Source organism: Monomorium pharaonis, chromosome 6 (assembly GCF_013373865.1).
Source record: "Monomorium pharaonis isolate MP-MQ-018 chromosome 6, ASM1337386v2, whole genome shotgun sequence".
Classification (NCBI taxonomy): domain Eukaryota; kingdom Metazoa; phylum Arthropoda; class Insecta; order Hymenoptera; family Formicidae; genus Monomorium; species Monomorium pharaonis.
This window is the reverse complement of record NC_050472.1, coordinates 25,549,535-25,569,680: the sequence shown is the minus strand read 5'-3', so window position 1 is coordinate 25,569,680 and position 20,146 is coordinate 25,549,535. Positions and strand designations below refer to the sequence as shown.

The window sequence follows — 20,146 nt, the reverse complement described above, 5'->3', positions numbered from 1 at the left end:
TTGCTATTGTGATGTAGAAATTTATTTAAATCTTATCAGAATATAAAGAGGTAGTAATAATAATTGTAATAAAATATATTTTTTCTAGATTATTAGATTTAATTTCTCTAGAATATGAAGGAAATCCGCGCTATTTCTTTAACTTCTTTAATTATTATATGTTTCATAGATTTATAAAAAAGAATGTTTAATTAAATTTTACTTAATAAAAAATATCTTTTATTTAGTAAAGTATTTAGTTAGTAAATAGATCAAATATGCGCAGAAAAACTAAAAGAAACTTTATATCTTAGTGCCAGTATTACAATTTCATTAGTAGAGTTACGTTGAAAATATCCGCGTATGTGAGCGAAACAGATCTTCACAAAATTTTCAAAGTTTTTAAGTATTTTGTGCACGACAATTTATTCTCGAGTTACACTCGGAGTTACATCTTAAATTTCGAAACAAAGACGGTATCCCATGATCGGTATGTTCCGCAAGTAGAGATCCGTCGCGCTGTCCTCTCGAATATACAAGTGCCTCATTGTAAAACGCCTGAGCGAAGTATAATGGGAAAAAGCATGGCCTCGATAGGCGGAAAGTTGCCAAGAACTAGAAGGGGGAGGGGGGGAAGGGAGAAACTGGGGACGCGACGAGGGGGAAGTGGAATAAATCGAGAGACGAGAAAGCTTCCGCGTATCGAGTATCCTCGATAAATCGAGCCCCGTAGGGGTTTCCAGGAGATTAACGGAGAAGTTTGTCCTTGCGGTGGAGTGTGCAAGACGCCGTGAGAACACTTTTCTCTAATTCGATGGGAAGTCCCGGCACACCGACGCGCCGGCCGATTTCCGGCGGAGTGCACCTACCGGCGGATCTTGGTCAGCCGGCTCCCGATTCATCGTCGAACTGCCATCGAAGTTCGCGAACGATTATTCCGGAATTGTTCGTGGTAGCGCGCCAGTTTTCGTTCGACTGGCAAAATTCGTGAAGATCGTGTCGAATCTAGCGCGAAGGAAAAATTTATTGCAAATTCGTGGAAAGAGATTGTGGTTGAAAGTTGACACACGTATTAGATTCGAAAAGAACGGACCGCGTCCCGGCATTAAAGTGAACAATTCGACTCGGCAAATTATTACCAGTCCGAATTCTTTATCCATAGCGATCGCGACGCGACTCGTCGTGTGTTATGCGGGCGGAAATGCCTGAAAGGCACGCGATCTAGCACGTCTCAAGGCAAAGATGCCGGCGTCGACGGCATGCACGTATACAGAGTTTATATAGCACATGTTCCCTGTTAGATCTTAGTCTGGACGCGTTTCGTGCAGTTTCTCATCCAGTTTGTCCTGGGATACGAGTCTCGCGGGTGCCCACGGCAACGTTGGAGTTCCCGAACTGTGTCGCGCATACAAGCGCACATGTTGAGCCTCGAAACCTCATGCAACCCTTTATTTTCAAAGTCTTGCTCTTGTTTAAATCATTGCTTGAAGTATTATTGTACGAATTATTGCTACTCCAATAGATCCAGACTTTTTGTCTGTTTTTTTTTATCGTCATACGTTATTATAAGCGTTATAATAAACTTACTGTAGATTGTAATTGCCAACTTTATCTCACGTTTATTCTAAAAGTGCTAAATTGTCGAGGGAACATTATTACATGGTTTCTTCCGCGATTTTTCCTCGGCGTTGATTGAGTCTGTTTTCCTGGCTGAGATCCTATCTCTACTCGCATTTCCACGCCATTTTCATTTTTCATAAGTCCCCGCTTGGTAGCTGCCCACCTTGGTAATCCCGTATTTGAACTTTCGCGAGAAAGGTGCGAAACGTAATTCGCTGGATGAGCATGAGGAAGCGGAAGAGACACGAGGATAGGAATGGTAAACAAATGTGCGTTAGGACGAAAGATAGAGAAGGACCGAGCACGGGAGAATAGGGAACGAGACGAGTGAGCGTGGGGATGAGACGTGGATGAGCCGTCAGGCAGAAGGGTAAAAGGGTACTCGTGCAAAGGCCAAAACTACGTTACGAGGGGTTGAACGATACTCGGTGGATGGTGTAAACGGCATGGCAGGAGAAAAAGGAGTATGTGGAGTAGCGAGGGTATGAAAGAGAGGCGGATGAAAGCGCACAGCAGGAGCGAAGAGCGGGGAGGGATTTCAGGTGGACGCGATTTGCGCGAGAGGATTAGGGACCGGAAAGAGGTCGCGAGGGATTGGTCGTCGTGATAAATAATATACCATGGTAACAAAAAGCGTAAAACGAATGCGATTAAAGCCGGTTAATTTGAAAGTTTTAATAAACAACCGTGCCAACTGGGTCGGCGCCGTCGGAGGATGCGGAAAAAATGCCAGAGAGAGGAAAGGACAGCAGGAAATCATCTCTGCGAAGAGCGACGGTCCGCGCAGGACAAGCCTGGGAGGAAACAAAGAGAAGGGAAACATCTAGATTGCGCGTACTAGTACGACAGCGGGGTGATAGGGGGAAGACGGATATACAGTAGTCGTCCGCAAATCATTTGCATAATTGATTAAAGACTCGCAGTATCCAAGTGTGTTGCTCGCGTCGGTGGAACGCGTTATATATAAGCCATTAAGGGAGCCGCGCAACGATACATTAGGGTCACGTCACAACGGCCCTCTCTGCGTCTTCCCAGCCCTGTGTAGCTGTATCGCGATAAGTGCTAAGATAACGCGAGCGATGCGAGCGAGAATTTCGCGCGCATAATTTGCGTAAGTTTGTTAATGAACGCCCGTAAGATACATCGGCTGCGTTTCGACTGCGCTTCCACTACTTGCGGAGTACCTTGAGTGCACGATTACCGGAATTTATGGATGAAGCGGTGAAAGTTTGTGAGGCGACCGAGTGCGTCCCCTCCTTGTCCACTTGTTCTTCCTCCATCTTTATCTGTATCGCCCTTTATCCCTCTTAATCTACTCTACTAGTTTTCCCGACTTTTTAACCTTAACTCCGCGATGCCGCCTTGTTGAACTCCATTAGACTGTACTTTAAAGTACTCGACTTTCTATCTCACTTTATATTTTCATTGCGCTGGAGCACGCTGCACGTTTGCAAAGACTAACTCTCGTCTGGGTGTGAATAGACCTTTGGATCGTAAGTTTACTCACGCGCGAGCATATCATAGACGAGCGTAGAAACGAGGATTTCCGTTGTGTTGTATATGGACTTGGCGAAACTCACCACCCGACTTATCTCCATACTCTTTCGACCTCTCTCTACTCTCGCTAGCTTCGTTGCCTTGCCATTCCCCTCGCACACATACACACGTGTAAACCCTTCCTCAATCTCGCGAATAATATAGCCAACAAATTGTCAGGCTTAATTTATGGTTTGTTCTGGAGGCTTCCGAGCGTGAAGACGAATAAATGCGATAAAGGGATAATACATTGCCATTAAGTACGAAATTTATCGTTTAAAAAATTGGCTAACACCGGTGGATCGTAAAGCAGAGAGAAGACATTGTCGGAGATTTTAAGTACATCGTTCGCTAAATTGCCCGGCTATTCGTGCACCGCGTACTGTGCCACAATGGCAAAGAGAGAAAGAGAGGGGAAATGGTCGAGTGAAATTCGCAAAAACGCCCGGCAAATCGGAGAATCCGCTTATCGAGAGAACAAAGTCGCGCTTCTCTTCTCTTCTTCTGTTCTCTCTTCCTCTTGCGCGTTCTTTTCTCGGTGACTAAACTGCCGGAAGGTGTACCGCCGCCATGGACCGCACTTAATTTCATAGCGGCATCGTGGTCCTCCGGCTGCATGCACGGCATAAGGAGAGCGGAAGAAGCTTTATTTTCTCTATGCACCGACTACTTCAAAAATATTCCTAATTACAACATTTCCTCCATGACACATAAATTCATAATTTCCGCTACGTTTCTCAAGGAAGAGGGATGTAATCAGCGAGAATGCCTCCCGAGACATATTTGTACGATATGATTTGCGGCGGACTTCTACTGAGATTTAAATAATTTTAAACCTAAAAATAGGTGTAAAGATTAATACATCCTTTCTCTTCTCTCTCTCTCTCTCCCTCTCTGAAAATTTTAAAAGTACAAAAAGTCACTTTATCATAAAAAATGGATCTTTCTATTTTACATCTTACTTTTATAGGAAAGTAGATAATGACTGAAATAGTGATTTTATACTTATAAAGTAATTAGAAATGTGTTTATGTGGGATTGCTTTATTTATAATTCAATGTATATAGAATCTTGTCGGAACGGTCCTTCCCGCGCATCATTTCCGAAATGGAGAGGATCTTCTTAAGTGGAATACGCCCCTTGGACTCAGGATGAAGAGGGTAAAAACACTTTTTAAAAAGATGACTTTTTTAAAATGAATCGAGAAACTCCGTCGCCAAGAAACCAGCGTTTCATGCGTAATTTAAGCGTCCTGAAAACATATATGCTCGGGAAACATTTTATTCGTATGCGAAATAGAGGATCACACGACGAAACCTGAGATGATGCCCGTTTCAAAAGTATCGCTTGGAAAATTTTATACGGCCATCGGATCCACGAAGGCGGATATGTATTGCCTTCACTCGCCCACGCCCTTTTGAAACATCTCTTTCAAAAGATAAAAACAAAAAGTAGATCGTCTTTCCGAACTTTCATGAATATGCAGTCTTGATCGACCTTGCACGGTTTACCGGATAGCCAGGCTCAGGAAGAAAGTACGTGCGTGTACATTGGGATACCCAGCGGAAACGTGCCGGGAAATATGTATGCACGGACTCGTCCTCCTCGTAGTGCATGCGAGATGCGCTGGCCCGATAAAAAGTGCATTTTTGGTTTTCCCGAAGGACCGCGACGCCGTCGTCTTTGCATTTCTCGCTTATTTTCCGCGCTGTTCTCACTGCTCGTGGTAAAAAGCCGCGTGGATGACGCTGTATAAATATAAGTTACAGCAAATATTCGCCTTAGGAATTATTCTCCGTTTATTACTGACCTAATCTCCGCTTGAAAGTGTAACGTACCTTCGCAAGGATTATAACTGAAAATTTCTTTTTCATATTATAGTACGCTTATTATAACATAAACACAATATTACCGTTTTTAACGTTCATTACTTTAATCTCCTTAAGGTATGCAATATCTCTAATATAAACAATTTACAAAATCTAACAACATTTAGCATTCTCAGTGAAGATCTAGCATCCTTCTTAAAGGAAGGAATAAAATAAAAAAATTGTGAAGCTGCACACGTCTAAATTAAAAAGTTACGTTTTTCCGAACAATTTTGTTTTTCTTTTTATTACAACTTAAGAATAAAATTAAAAATCTAGTAAATCATGAATCGATATTATTAAAACGTTGCTTAAAAATTTCTAGTTTATCAGATAAACTGTCTTTAAGTTATCGTGACTATCACTTTGAGAAATGCTTTGAGAAAAATGTGTCTAAAGTTTAATGGCACTTTTTAAATGTAATTTTGCATCTTGCTTTTTAAATAAATAAACATATTTTTAAAACAGAAACACATTATTTATCCATCTTTTTAAATGAAAGTTTTACAAGTTAACAAATATTTTATTTTTCGATTTGATAGAGTTCTATAACTCTTTTTTCTCTCTTTCTTTCTTCTTCTATTTTTTCGACTTTATTATTTTGCATCGCAAAACTACTTATTCACACATTTGACACAGTTGCAATTTTGTAAAAATGAAGAATCTATCTGAAATGATCAGTCAGTTGAAATAATAAGTGCGTGTAATTTCACAAATATTTACTAGATAGATATGTCTCTTACAATTATCTTGGACGACGGCCTATGATATCGGCCACTTGTTGACGTGCTCCGTCGCGCGATTGGTGCCTCTATAAATTAACTCTGTGCGACGCGTTCACTGTTGGACCAATTAATCGGTGCTAGTGATGTTCGATACTATGTGATATCATACGCGTGGCATCGTAAATTATACGCGGAATTACGTCTAATTATGCCCTCGCTTCTATTTGTCTTGCATGAGCAAGAAATGTGATTACTAATTCGTTAATAATGACTAATTAATTTCTCCGCTTTACTCTTACTTTACGCTTACTCTTACTTTAATTTACAAAATTCGTAGAAAAATTGATTCATATTGTGTAGCAAAAATAAATTGCAAATTTAAATCAGCAGTTTGTGCGACAAAATTGAATTTTATATCTTTAATAATTTTGTTTATTAGAAGTAATAAAAAATTTTTTGTAACACTTTAAGATTTAAAAATCAGTTTCTATTTGCATTTTGTAAAGACATCAATCAATCATTATTTCAAGAGGATTGAAAAGCATACAGATATCTTATGCGTTTCCTTCCATACGTAGAGTTTTTTTTCCCTTTAAAAATATATTGCAATAAAAAGTGGATATTGGTCTGGTTACCGACGACAGCTCGTTTCTCGAACTTTCTCTCGCGCGAAAGAGAGCGAGCTGTTTTTACGGAAGAAAACATAAAACTAGTAGATCGAGCTGCCACGTAAAGAAATATGTGGTTTGCTCGTGCATCATATGGAGATACGTTCTATATCAGCAAAGCGCGTTATTCTCTCAGCAACGACACACGTTTTGCAGTCGGTGACCTAGAAATCATATCGCAGTATGTGTGATTTTGTGCGAACATGCGCCTTGCATCATAAATAAAAAAAAAAATTTTGTTTATTATCGCAAGTTGAAATATAATTATGTTTGCGAAATGGACAATGCAGCGTCTCATATCTCTGTTTTTTTTTGTATCATAAACGATCATGCGCGAATTAAATCGTACTTATATCTTGTGCGTCATATCGATTTTAATTAATTAAAAAAGTGGAAAGTATTTTTTTTTTTGAAAAATTCAACTATTATTATGAAATGGAAAATAGACTTTTGGATCATTCTACAATAATAATCGACATTGCGAGCCAATGCGGGAAAAACAGCATCTGATGCACACCGACTCTCGACTACATACCAATAATCAAATGTACATTAATCCCGGTGTTCCGACCATTTTAATTATTTTTCTTTCGTTGTCGTCGGTCGAGTCGCGTCGCGTCGTGTCGCGTCGCGTCGCGTCGCGTCGTGTCGCGTCGCGTCGCGTCGGCAGTTCGCGGTAGTCTCGGAAAGTCTCGAGAAAATTACAGAGAGCCTCGATAAATATTAACTTCGTAGCCGAGAAAGGTCGTAGGACCGACGGTGTTTCAGTCTGTCTCGTCCCGCCGTTTTGCTGTCCCGCTCGCCATCCCATCCCGGTGGCTGACTGCCGTCGCGTCGCTTGAATCCGAAACCGGGATGCTCCGTAGGCGGTGGTGCGACGAAATGCATCTACAACGGGGGATGGGAGAGGAGTAATACGTGAGAGGTTGCGACAAACTGGAAAAAAGGATGATCAATACCATCTTCGTGGCAGAACGCTCGCTTCTGTTTATTCGTGGGTTCAGTGATACGGATCAATATATATGCAGACGGCCGGCGCATTATACGGGGAAATCTTTGAAAGTGGTGTCTTCACAATTGCTGCTACTACTACTTGCCGAGTGAATAGTGGTTCTCGCGTCATATCAAAGTGTATTTTCGCTAGATAACGAACTCTGCACTTTGCAAAATTTTAGCAAACATTGCATAAACTTCATTAAGTGGTTAATTAATCGAAAACACAAACCAAGGAATGAAATCGACATAATATTTTATCATCTCTCTTATCCGTTTCTCTCTCGTAATAAAAATTGAAGGACACTGGATGTGTTTTTTTAGATTGACGGCGTTATTTTTAGATGCAAAATTTTTATGCATTTTCCGCGCTTATTTTTTGTTCGTTACCTGTTTTCTCGTCAGAATGCGAAACAGTTTTATGGTTAAATTTCGCTTTTGGCGTTATTTCGTGGTATATTATAATGAAATAAAATGTAGTATTATATTTTTCTACAGATATTTCCAATAGCAGGGACATTGTGATAATAATATTTTTATTTGTATTCGTCAATTTATTTCTGCGGAGTCGTAAACTATTTGCCGTAAAATTGTGAATTATCGGAAAATTTTACACAATTGTAAAGTAACTTTTGTTTTCACATCGATTTTCTTACGTAAGGAACAAACGTAACGGTATTCAGTTATGAATGCCGATTCTCAAATGCACAAATCAAAGATTTAACTGGTTCTCTTCTGGTCTCGGGTGTCACGTAAACCGATTACGCATTTATTTCCATGTTAATAACCGTGCGACCAGAGCGTAATTTATAAATTATTTGATTTGGTTTCTATGGGCTGTCAAAGTAAAACGCTCCCGATTATACCGAACTGCCGACTGAAGAGGAACGACCGAGCGCTAGTCTGCGCTTGTGCGGTGGAATAAGTATTACAAAGGAGAGCTTAGTAAGCGGAAACGGATTCCTATAAAATGCGATCGTTTAGTACGAAAGAGATAGCGTTTATCTTGCACCGAGTAATTTGTTGTCTTATTTATCTCTCTCAACATCGAATACTCTGCGGAGATGTGTTAACGATAAAAATAAGATTAAGATAAAATGTAGGTGGTGTATAATATCTACCACCGGTCTTTCGTGTGCGCGGTATTACATCGTAAATTATATTTTTCTAAGCGAGCAATTCATTATCCGTTGCATTTATTAAAATTATAATAAAGGGTACGTTTCTCTCCCGAGAGTTTATCTGGTCCTAATTAATCATTAGAAGACTTTTAAGATAATAATGTAACAGAATACCCAAATTATGCACGCAGTTTTCATAATGAAAAACGCGGATGGGCAATGTAGAGATTCACAAAGAAAGGATTATACATTTTGCTTTAGCATTAACCGAGCGTCTTGATTTCGCCGAAACGCCCCGCGGCGCAATATCGAGTAACAGAGGAGACGAAACGATGCGAGGGCACCTTGCCCTTTGATCCCGCCTCCCTCGGAATTTCGTTTCATCTCGAGTATGCGCGCCGTTTTCGCCGGCGCCCGAGATGAAGCGTATCGCGGGCGTGAACGGCGCTTAACGGTTACCGTTACCCGTTACCGTAACGCGCGGAACGCGCCCCGTTATATCAATTTCGGTTTTGCGGCCCCGAAGCGAAGTCGACCGGAAAGAAGATCGGCGAAATTCCAGGGGAGATGACGACGACCGCACACACACCCCCGGACGCAAATGAAAAGAGATTATCATCCTACCGTACGCAAATATGCGGGCCGTCTCGGATATGCACCTGCGCGGTGCATTACGCAGTCTCTACCGCGATATTTTCTCGCGGCCGCGCCGCGCCGCGCCGCGCCGCGTCGTCTCCGGGCGTCGTTCTTTCGCGCCGACAAAGTGGAGCGAACGTGCTCTCCAGCGGATACCGGCCGCGAGGAGAGAGAGAGACAGGGTAAAATTAGTTTCAACCTCTTGCGGTTCCTTTCTCACTCAGGACTGGATCAGGTATGGAAACTAACCGCCTTCTGCTGCGGCCGGCAAGTGAACGGGTCAGCTGACATAAGCTTCACGACTACACAATATTCTAGTGAATTCTCGAAAGAGGCTTGCCGGGCATTATTATAAATAATAATTATAATATTTTATTATTTATATTTCAGCTTTTGGCATTTATCAATTGCTAATTAGATGGGTATTTAATTATTAAATGAAAAACAGGAAAGAGAGAGAAGGAAAGGAGAGGTAATTATACATTCTTTGTGTGATCGCATTGTTTATTAAACGGCCAGTTGTCAACACATTTAAATAGACGGCGCAAACAAATCAGCGAATCGGTGTGCAATTGAACGCGCGCGAGTGCCCGGTCGATCGCGATTGTTCGGACAATTAGTCGAACACGAATAATGCCGCGCGCGCGCGACGGTCCCGGCGCGAAACTGGATTTACGTGACTTCTGGGTCACGTACAAGTTGCACGTTCGCCAAAGCAACAATAGAATTATCCGCGTCGTGGACGCGCGTTCTACGAAGGCAGCCGCCTTCGTCTTCGCAAACTTTGGCATAGCACGAGCTGGTCTTCTCGCTCGTGATTCGCCGAGGGAGTATCGATCTAACGCGAACGAGAATACGACGGGTTTAAGAGTGGTGCGCGAACGCGATCGTTCCGAAGGTGGTTTGCGATCCGAAAATCGGCGCCTGAAAACCGACGTAAATTATCCGCGGGAAATATATCTTGGATAGCGGCCGAGAAGAATTATTGTTCCGCCGATTCGTCGATAAGGAGTGTATACCGAGGATTGTACCGACGCCGACGTAACGTTTCTTCCACCGTTTTGACAATGCACGTACTAGTGCTCTCGTTTTCAGACACCTTGTAATCTAACAAACGGTATCTCACGACACGTCTCACGTAGATATAGACGCGGATAATGATCCCCGACGTCCCTTGTCGCGACTTCCAACCTTTCATGATTTATCGATGCGAGATAATTCATACGTCGTACTTCCATATCACTGTGTATACTGTGCGTGCTTGTAATCCCCTTTCGAGGCTTCAGACATTCTGTAATTCTTCTTTGGAATTTATAGACATTGTGAAATACTCAAACCGCAATTAAACATAAAGTCTACTCCGTAGATCGTGGAAACGGGCGCGTATATAACGTATACATGCTCATCTAAATGTTACAATACATTTTTTCGACGATATCGTATCTCGTATCTGGAATGGTATTTCTTGAAATATGCACAAAGCACAGACGCCAATTCGGAATTTACAATGGAATTTCTACTTCTCTACTTAAATGCGTAATATCAATAGCAATCGCAGTGTTGTACGCATAATCTCCTATATTTTTCTTCTAAAGTCTGTGTTTCTTTTGATCCGTATTATTTTAATATCTTTTTATTTAATCTTAAGCTTGTGTAGGTAGCATTATTAAATCTGTGTGTCCTAACTGCATAAATTCTATAACATTTTCTTGATTAACGTGTCTGCATTTGCGCCAGCTTGTTTCGAAGCGAACAAATAATCCTTTTATCATAAAATGCTAATTATTAGACTAGTTAAATACGTTTAGTTATTATTTAATCTCGGCAATCTAACAGAAAAAATTACAAGCGCTTTCGTAGCAATGCTGATAAGAGATAAAACTCCCATTAACATGTGTAGTGGAAATGACAGCGAAGGTACATGTGAGCGATTCTACGCGCCAATTTCACGATCAGAGAGCAGATCAGAGTTCAGCGATGCACCGCGTCTCAAATTAATAATAATAATAATAATGATAATAATGACAGTAATATAATAACAAGTGGAAATGGGGGTAATGATCGCGCATAAGTCGCTATTCAGCGTTGGGCGCCACGGCGCCCGTCGACGACGATCGTCGCCGACTACGCGGCTCGGCGCATGCAGTTGCACCTGCCGGGCACGAGGCGCGCAAGCGCTCAGGTGCTACAAACCGCCGCACGGAGGTAAAACGACGCGCGGTCGAGCTTTCGTAGTCGGCATCGGCCATCCGCGACGTGAACTTTCACCCGGTCGGCGGTACCACGCGCGCGTCGCGGCGGCGCGACTTACAAAGTTGTTCGCGCGTTGTATCCCGACGTGGTGCTCGAGACGGAGGAAAGAAAGAAGGATATTCCTCACCACTCGTGTGCTCGTCCTCGCAAATCCCGACGGATACGCGCGTCAGCGTGTAAAAAACGCGACTGAAAAATGTGCAGTTGACTTTGGAACTCGAGAACTCGTTCGTCTTCGCAATCTTGAATTTTGGTGTTCGCGCCAGTGCAACTTGCAACCAGTGAGGAGATGGGGATTAATTCAAGCTGGAGTTACTACATATTTTCGGATTGACACGCGCGTGCAAGGACGATGTCTTCTCCTCGAGGACGGTGCCGCGCACGGGCGAATTGAAGTCGCGCAGACGTCGAGTGCAGACGTTCGATTTCTATTTATTCCGATTGCGCCCACGGGCGAACGCGTGCACGCGAATGGAAAAACTGTTTGGAAAAACAAAAGTCGGTCCCGGGCGACCGAGAGCGTCTCGCTGTCTCTAATTTTAATTTCACCGGCCGTACGGCCGGTCTATAAACCGCGCTCTCGCGTTTCCGAGTTGTTCGATCGCGCGATGAAACCAGTCGGCCGGAAGAATTTCGATGCTGTCCCCGGAATTGCGGCGAGCCGCTCTTAACCCGGATAGGGCCGCGAAGGTAGGCTGAAAACACCGCGGCAACGCAACCGATGCGGCCTCAAATCGCCCAGCAAACGCGAATTAACGTACCCGCGCGTTTGAAAATAAACCGCGGTTCAAATCAACCGCTAAAATTTCAATACCGGTCGGAGGCACGATCACGCCGATAGCATGAGTTAACTAGTACGTATCGTACGCTGTCGCATAATACACATTGCCGGAAAATCTCTTTGTGCTTCAGAGGATGATAGCAATTGTAGCGATGATACTGATGTATCCTCGAATCGATCAGCAACGCGAATTGCGTACAAATTCAAAATAAATGCGGTCTTGCAAAATTTTGAACGGAATCTTAATCGCGAATAACATACGAGTTAATACGTCCACATCCTGTACTACATCATTTACATATATACATATGTGTATAGAGAATTATGTGGAATTATGTAAATACTGTACACGATACGGTATGCTTGAATTAGCTTACAATACAAACCAATGCATCCGATTCGAAATAAATGCGGTTTCGCAAATTTTCAGTCGATCGAAGACCTGAGCTGACACGTATCTATTAGCATACGTGCAACGTGAATTTTCCTTTATCTAGAGAATTATGCAAATGAGGAATGATCCATGCAGCTTACTTTACTCGATCGACACAGAGCCCATCGCTCATTCCCCGCAGGTTCAATTATTCGATTGATTATCGCCGAGACAAGAATCTGTCGCTTCTAAGATTCGCATTTTCGATAAGGAAACGTATTTAATACGATAGCGAGGTGTAACGAATTTCTTCCAATTTTCTTTCTGCAACTGCATCAAATTTTCTCTCCCTCTCTTGCGTAGCCTTTTTACGCGGGTGTCTTCAAAGCAAAACTGATGAAATATTGGAGGAATATTTTACATATATCAGAAGCGTACGCGCGCGTACACACATACACTTACAGTCGAGATTGCTTACTCGCGCGAAAGCATTGGAATTTATTAAGTTGTAAGGATACAAACGAGGAAATTTCCGTTCGATGAATGCGACCGCTGCGCTGAATCGAGACGCGATTATCGAAACGGAAGCTCGTCCCCTCGCGTTTCCGGCGAAATTGTGGAAAGCCACACTTAAATTGAGATCAAGAACTAAGGGTGGCACGAGGGTGGGATTGCTAAGTCGAATCATCGCCTATAATCGGACAAAGCGATAGGACAATAAAGAGCGAGCGTTCGCGTCCGCTGCCGAACGTACGAATGTCGGTATCGGTAGAATCGACAATCGGTCGTGTATGACGAAAAGAGCGAAAGCGGAAATGGAGGGCGCGCGTCGCATTGGTTTCGATTTTATATGAGAGATCGGACGATTTTATCGGGTGTAGGACGATGCATATCGATGGGACGTGCAGTGGAAAGCGAGAGCTATGGGAAAAAGGGGCGATAAGAGCAATGCGAGGCTAGAATTTCGCATTCGAGAAACGAGGACAGTGTCGCGCAGATAGTACTTATGGATAGCATCAAGATCGAAGTGACGATTGAATCGGTGACGGTGATACCAGCAAATATTCCCGTATCGCAACTGAACGGAAATTGCACGTGAACGAAATTAGCGATTGGCAGGGGATTGGGTATACGAAAAATTCACATCGTTAGATTTTAACCGATTCGAATAAGTACCACGTTAAATTTAATTAACAATATAAAAAAATTAGTCGGGATTGCCAAGCGATTTCTCAACAGGTTGCTGTTGAAACACACGAAAAGACATAAAACTGCCGTGTGTTACAAAATTTTACACTTGAAACAAAAGTTTCTCTTGAGCGGAAGAAATAAGGCAGCAGTCTCGAGTAAGCAAGGATTGAATTGATACGGCATTAAGAATTAGCATTCAGTCAATAGTTAAGAGGAGACAACCAATCTTGTCCAAAGGAATATTTATAGTATCGAATAAATATTTTCCCTTAAGACTAGGTTCTTAACTTTCATCGCATGATGGTCGAAAAGGATGGTCTCGGGCGATAAAATCCTCTTCGTTTATTCATATCGTAATACCGCCGTCGGAAGAATTTTCTCGTGAAGGTAGAGTCGATATAGATACAATAAAAAGTACCGCGGTGTGTGAATAAGTCAGCAATGGGTAGGCAGCGTGCCGGCCTTATTCGGACGTATTCGAAGGGGAATATTCGCTGACAAATCGATTCTCATAGGCCACACACGATCCCGGGGCCGAGCGTCGCGCGTGGGGTTGTGTGCTTCGCGTGGTTGCCTGCGCACGTGGACACGCGGAGGGGTAAAAAGGGAGCGAGGCGAACGTTGAGGCTAGTCTCTGCCGAATAAATAAACCATACCGGCCCTACAATTGCGCGTTCCGGCAGACCTTTCGAACTCTCAAACTTGGAATCATTTACGAACGTGGCCGTCGCGGCCCCCCGAGATAAATCGCGTGTGAAGGTACTACGCGCGAAACCACGACACGGAACAATATTTCTCACCTCGCTCGCGGCTCTCTGTCGATATTGTGTGCCGCGCGAACTTCGTAATCGTGTTTAGGCTCGTCGAACTTTTCGTTTCGGTGTTCCAGCTTGCTTGTACAACTCAGTACCTTCGATCGATGGTATGGGCCACGAAGAAAAGTGAACGTACATATATGTATATATCGGAAATCTAGCGCATCTATCTATAAATTTGAAAATACGATAATATAGTAGACCAAGTATCTAGTCAGTTTTAGCTTTTGGTGTCAAATGTCAAATGTATATAAGGCACGGAAATTGCATTTCCATTAATCTCCGATTGCCCGACGATACTGAATCGTAAGATTAAATATGTAATACTACTCCGTAAGGTAGCTTCAAATTGAATACACGAATGTTATCGGGATACCAAAGAAAAGCGGTTGATTTCCGATGCACGTTGCACATGCGGTTTGGATAAACGGACGATACCGTGGGTAAACGGAATTCTCGCAAGATACATCCCAATTATAAACACAAATCACTATTTCGAAGTTAGAGATATCAGGTCAGTCTCGCTCGAGATAAACATCGCACGTTCGATCTCCACGCTCATTAGCAACGACCGTTGTGTAATCCATGCGTCATCTCCGTATCTATCTATCCATCTCTCTCTCTCCCTACGTCTCTGTACGACGATCGATTGGCGAATGTACATGTACATATATATGTCAGCAAGTTCCTTCTAAGAGCGTTGCTCTGTCGCGCGCAGCCGGACGACACCCGGGACTTACAACGCAAACTTGCAACAAGTTGCATTTAAAATCCGCATCTACTGTCCGTAGGAGCAGTTGCGCGACAGTTTCGTCTCTTTTTCTCCTCCTCCCATTCTCCCTCGCGTTTGCCTAGCACATTGCTAGCTTCTCCCCGGAAACCCCGTCAAATCGCCGGGTATTCTCGACTGATTCGGGCTATTCAGACAAGAGAGCTCGCCTGAGATTTCACGTCCCCAGGATTATCCCTGAAATTCGTTATGAATTCATTCGGGGGTACTACGCGGCTCGAATCGAATGCTGCGTTCGGTACTGCCACGGCGGTCTTCTGACAGTCTTGACAGCTGGTAATTATTAACGAGATTAACTCGCTCGTTTCGGAAGGAATGTGGATGAAGGGAAACGCCGGATTGGTCGATCGTCTCTATTTTTGGGTGTCGCGGCGCCATCTGGTTTATTCATGTGCCTCGGTAATTTTTATGCGCGCTCATTAATTCGGTTCCGTCTCTACGACGGTCGGTCGTTGAAAAGCACGTCGTTTCCCTCGCAAACGCGAATTAAAAGGCGTTGCACTTTGACTTATGATTCCTCGCGACGGGGAAATCCAGTTAAGCAGCGGGCCACGTGGAATTACCGGAATTTCTCGACCGAAAGCTTCGAAGATGAAGAGCACTCGACTCGCAACTACGGAGCGAGCGCTTTTAGCACCTTACCTTGGTAAAGTAAAGAGAGAAGATAGAAAGAGAAAGAAAACTTTCAGTCGTGAAGAATTTCTAACTGGTGTAAAAGGTGTAAAAAGGAAAAATGTCGCGGGAGGTCAGTTCCCACAAGAATGCGGCAGGATGAAGGCGTGGGTAATGTCAATCCGGGTTGTGATTCTTTTTAGAGAAAGATGCCTTGTTTTCAACTGACAACCAATTGAAATTGTTATTGCTCGAATAAAGAGTACATGTTCCGCGACATATGAGCGAAGTCGCGAATATATGCATCCGGGATAAGGGGCTCGCCCTTTAACTGCGTATACGTTTCTTCCCTGGGTCAGACGCACAATGAAAACACAATAACCCACGGCAATCATTAAATTTAATTGACAGTGGAATAACGAAGAAGCTCGCCGCTAATTAAGACCGGTGCGATAGGTGCATTCTCGCGCGTGCCTGACGGGTTCGCCACGTTTTCCTCTCTTCTCTTTTTTTCTTTTGCGCTATCAATTCTCTGCAATTGTCTCTAACACTACGGGTGTCCATGCACAACTCTTTTTCGCTTGAACAAATCGTACCGCGAACGCGCCTCCGAACCGACGACGCGTTGATGATGATTATATTCAAATAGGGTAGTTGGCAGTTTCGTATAAATGGAATAGCGCGGTGATTATCCAAATAAGCTTCATTATCTATGAAAATAGGATTAAATAGTTATTATAAGATTAGAAAATAATGAGTGTGTAATTAATAACTGTCAGAAAATTAAGAGCGATAATCATTAACTTTTTATCTCGTAATTATTCCGTTGATCCACTTATTGAAAGTGCTCAATTAAACTCTCGATAGATTCTGTAATCAATTTCGTGAAATTTGAAACGTTTAACATGGGGCTGCGCTTTAAAATTTTGGTAAAAGATCAGATCGTTTCAGAACACTCACGAAATTAATGAATTCAAATTTTATCGAATTGATTTTTTTTTACCACGTGAATCGGTAGGGGATGTTCATTGACGCACCCCTTCCGCTGCATCTGCGCTACGTGTGCTTTGGTTTCTTTTGTCATTACTATTACGCGACATTTCTGTGACATCAGGAAGAAGAGAATCGTTGGCAAGATCGCCGCCAATCCCCGAGGAAACTGGGTGAAAATTACGAATCGTGGATTGGAGGGTGCGCGAGCGCCGTCGAGCGATGGATTTTATGGTGCTGCTTCTCATGATGCTGCTGAGGCAAAAGGGTGAGTGCTTTCACTTACATGAACTACTGCGCTTTCGAGCGCACGAACGCACACCGGTGTCATCCCGTGAACGCGTGCTGTCCCTCCGTTATATCCGCTTTAAAGGATAAACATCCTTCCATCTCTGTTCCCTATCTCTTTCTCTCTCAGCGATGACTTCTTTTTTTGCTCGCCCCTTAGGATGCTAACTATGGCGCTGTATTTTAAGCACGTGCTTCGAGAAAGCCACAAAGACTGTGGAAGACTATTCACGAGAATCGGTTTCGCTCGCTGAAAAAAAATCTCTTAAGCGCTAAAACCACGATAAAAATTCAATTGCATTACGTATTATAATATATATACATATACTTTTTAAACTGTTGAGCAAAACACATGAGAATATCTGTTGATTGAATTATCTATTATGTATGTGCTTACATTTCTGCGTATTATATACAATATCTCATACTAAATTTTAATTACACATTCGTGCTCTACGCAGATATACATATAATAGTAATAATCTTTTATTTATGCAATTATGATAATATAAAATTTTATATTTTACCAATTGAACATTATTACCTAATCAATAAAATATATTATCTTAATTAATCAGGTGAATTACATTATATATAATTTCTATCGAAGCAAAATGAAACAAGGCTATTTGTAAGAATCATTAGAAACTACTAAAATTATTATCAGTGTAGAGAAATAATTAAATAAACGTGAGTAAATACAGCGTGAAATGCAGTTATCACCATAATTTGTAATTACGTGAAATAATCCGGCTTGGATAGAATTGCAATCGAAGAGTTAGTTTTCATTGAGGGTCGCAGCTATCATATTACAAATAAAACATCGCCATTGAAATTATTATGTAATAATAACGTGCTTAACGCCACTCAATTCTACCGCAAATCAGACAAATTATCAGGACCGATAAAACATACGATACTTGGAAACGATATCAAAAGCGATATTCGCCAACTGATACCGTGACATTTCACGTACGAATTACGAGCTCAGGCTTGATACAGAACACCAATCAAGCTTGTAGACAATAGTTTCGCTTTCCTCGCGACCCGTCTTTAACAGTCGGGTTCAAGATCGTCGTCATTAGTTAGACCCCTCTGGCTAAGGTATATATAGTTCATTGGGTCTATCACGAAGAGCATAACAGCCGAAGATGCGTACGTTGCCGACGATATAACTCACAGAGGTTCTCAAACTTTAATATCTTGAATTTACTGGCGCGAGATACATAAATTTATTTAAAGCTTTCACGACGGTGCATAATTTGGTACGCGATAAAGCGCAAGTTTATAACGCGTCTGGGGATGATGCGCTTTAAAAACAACCAACGCGTAATAAGAATGCGCGTAACTTGCATAATTCATTGCGAAAATGACGTTTTGAAAAACGATTGCGTTTCCCAACAGTCCCGACATTCGGTATAGAATCACAATATTTTTACGTATTTTTCTCATTTTTAGATGCATATATACATTAACGTGTTTCTTTCGCGTGAAATTATATTTCAACATTTCCGCATGAACTGTGATTCAGAACGAACCGAAAGAAAGTAAAAATCAATTTACAAAATTTTTAGAAAGCATCACTAAAAATTTAATAATATATATTTCATGCATTAAATGATGCAAGATACGCATTTGCATTAATGCTCTTTTGTTGTTGAGAATTGAATTTATTTACGGTGTTTTTGGGATTTTTTGAAAAACATTTTTTCCATTTATTTTGTATACGAGAACTGACTAGAAAATTCAAGTCGCTAGTAGAATGCAAATAGTACTTTGAGAATCACTGATGTACATATAGCGTAGTTAACTACAAGCTAAACCCGTCTCTACACTAAAGTTTCCTCTACCGTTCTATATCCAAGCATCTGATAGCTTTTGTAATTTCCAAATGGCCGTTCCCCATCTCGTTCGTGCCGGTTATTTTATTTTTTTTTTTTTCGATGATATGTTCTTCCCTTCTCGGTTTAGTCTCCAATCTGGATGCATACTCTAACGAGGATGAAAGGCTAATGGTTGCGTTCGTTTCAAAAGCAAGGAACGTAAGGAACGGTTTAAAAATGACGCTGTTTCTAATTACATTCCGCCCGTTCCTTCCCGGTTATCACAATTTCAACGAGGATGAACGCAGCGCAAAAAAGATAGAAGTTAAACGAGGGTGAATAAGGAACTTGAGGAGAGAAAGAGGAAGAGAAAAAGAAAGAGAGAGAAAGATAGAGGGTCGAGGGTGCGCGTTGAGTAAGAGAGCAGAGTGCAGGATGGCTGGGATTTATTACGTTCCGGTAGGCGGACGTGGGAGAGGCGGCGAGAAAGCGAGCGTTACACCGTGGCGGAATAAAAATCTCACGTTAAGGCAAGGCAAATGGTGTAAAAGTCAAAATTAAATGGGCAGAGACGAAACGAGCTTGGGAACAGTTAAAAGGTTACGATCGGCGAGAGATTAAGTAACCGCGAATGCAAAGATGCTTTCCATATCAACTGCCGACGAATATCTAGCGAGATCATCTGAGATTTTGCCTTCGTCACGTCGACGCGTGAAATAACGGTCTGCGGTTATGAAATCTCGCGACAGTAAAGTTTGACATGTACGTCTCGTGAACGAAGAATTGAATAGAAGACAGACTTCATAAAACGAATAGGAAGGACAACATACAATAAAATAACATAGACCAAATGGGTACCAGCGAATTTTTTACCTACCGAAATTACTTTTCACAATAAATAAAATGTAGATAAATTGATTGATAACTAAAAGATTATATCAGTCAATGGCGAATTCAAGTATTCTGTTTAGTTCGATTTTATTAGCAACTTCTGTCATCAATCGCGAAAATTATGTAGAGAGCTCAAACATAGATGTAAAGGAATACGAGACGCAGAAATGGGCTGATAAAATAATAAAGAAAC

At 42.1% G+C, this 20,146-nt stretch overlaps 2 protein-coding genes across 5 annotated transcripts in view; one reads left to right on the top strand and one right to left on the bottom strand.

Annotated features, from left to right (window-relative positions):
* Positions 1 to 20,146, bottom strand: part of LOC105839444 (opsin, blue-sensitive) — a 245,783-nt gene that overhangs the window by 15,116 nt on the left and 210,521 nt on the right. The window lies entirely within an intron of this gene.
* LOC105839440 (cell adhesion molecule 2) overlaps positions 11,958 to 20,146 on the top strand; it is an 86,302-nt gene continuing 78,113 nt past the window's right edge. The window contains exons 1-2 of the mRNA XM_012685751.3: positions 11,958 to 12,089; positions 17,076 to 17,219. Coding sequence (XP_012541205.1) covers positions 17,174 to 17,219 — 46 coding nt within the window. The 5' untranslated portion in view covers positions 11,958 to 12,089; positions 17,076 to 17,173. The remainder of the gene's footprint in view (positions 12,090 to 17,075; positions 17,220 to 20,146) is intronic.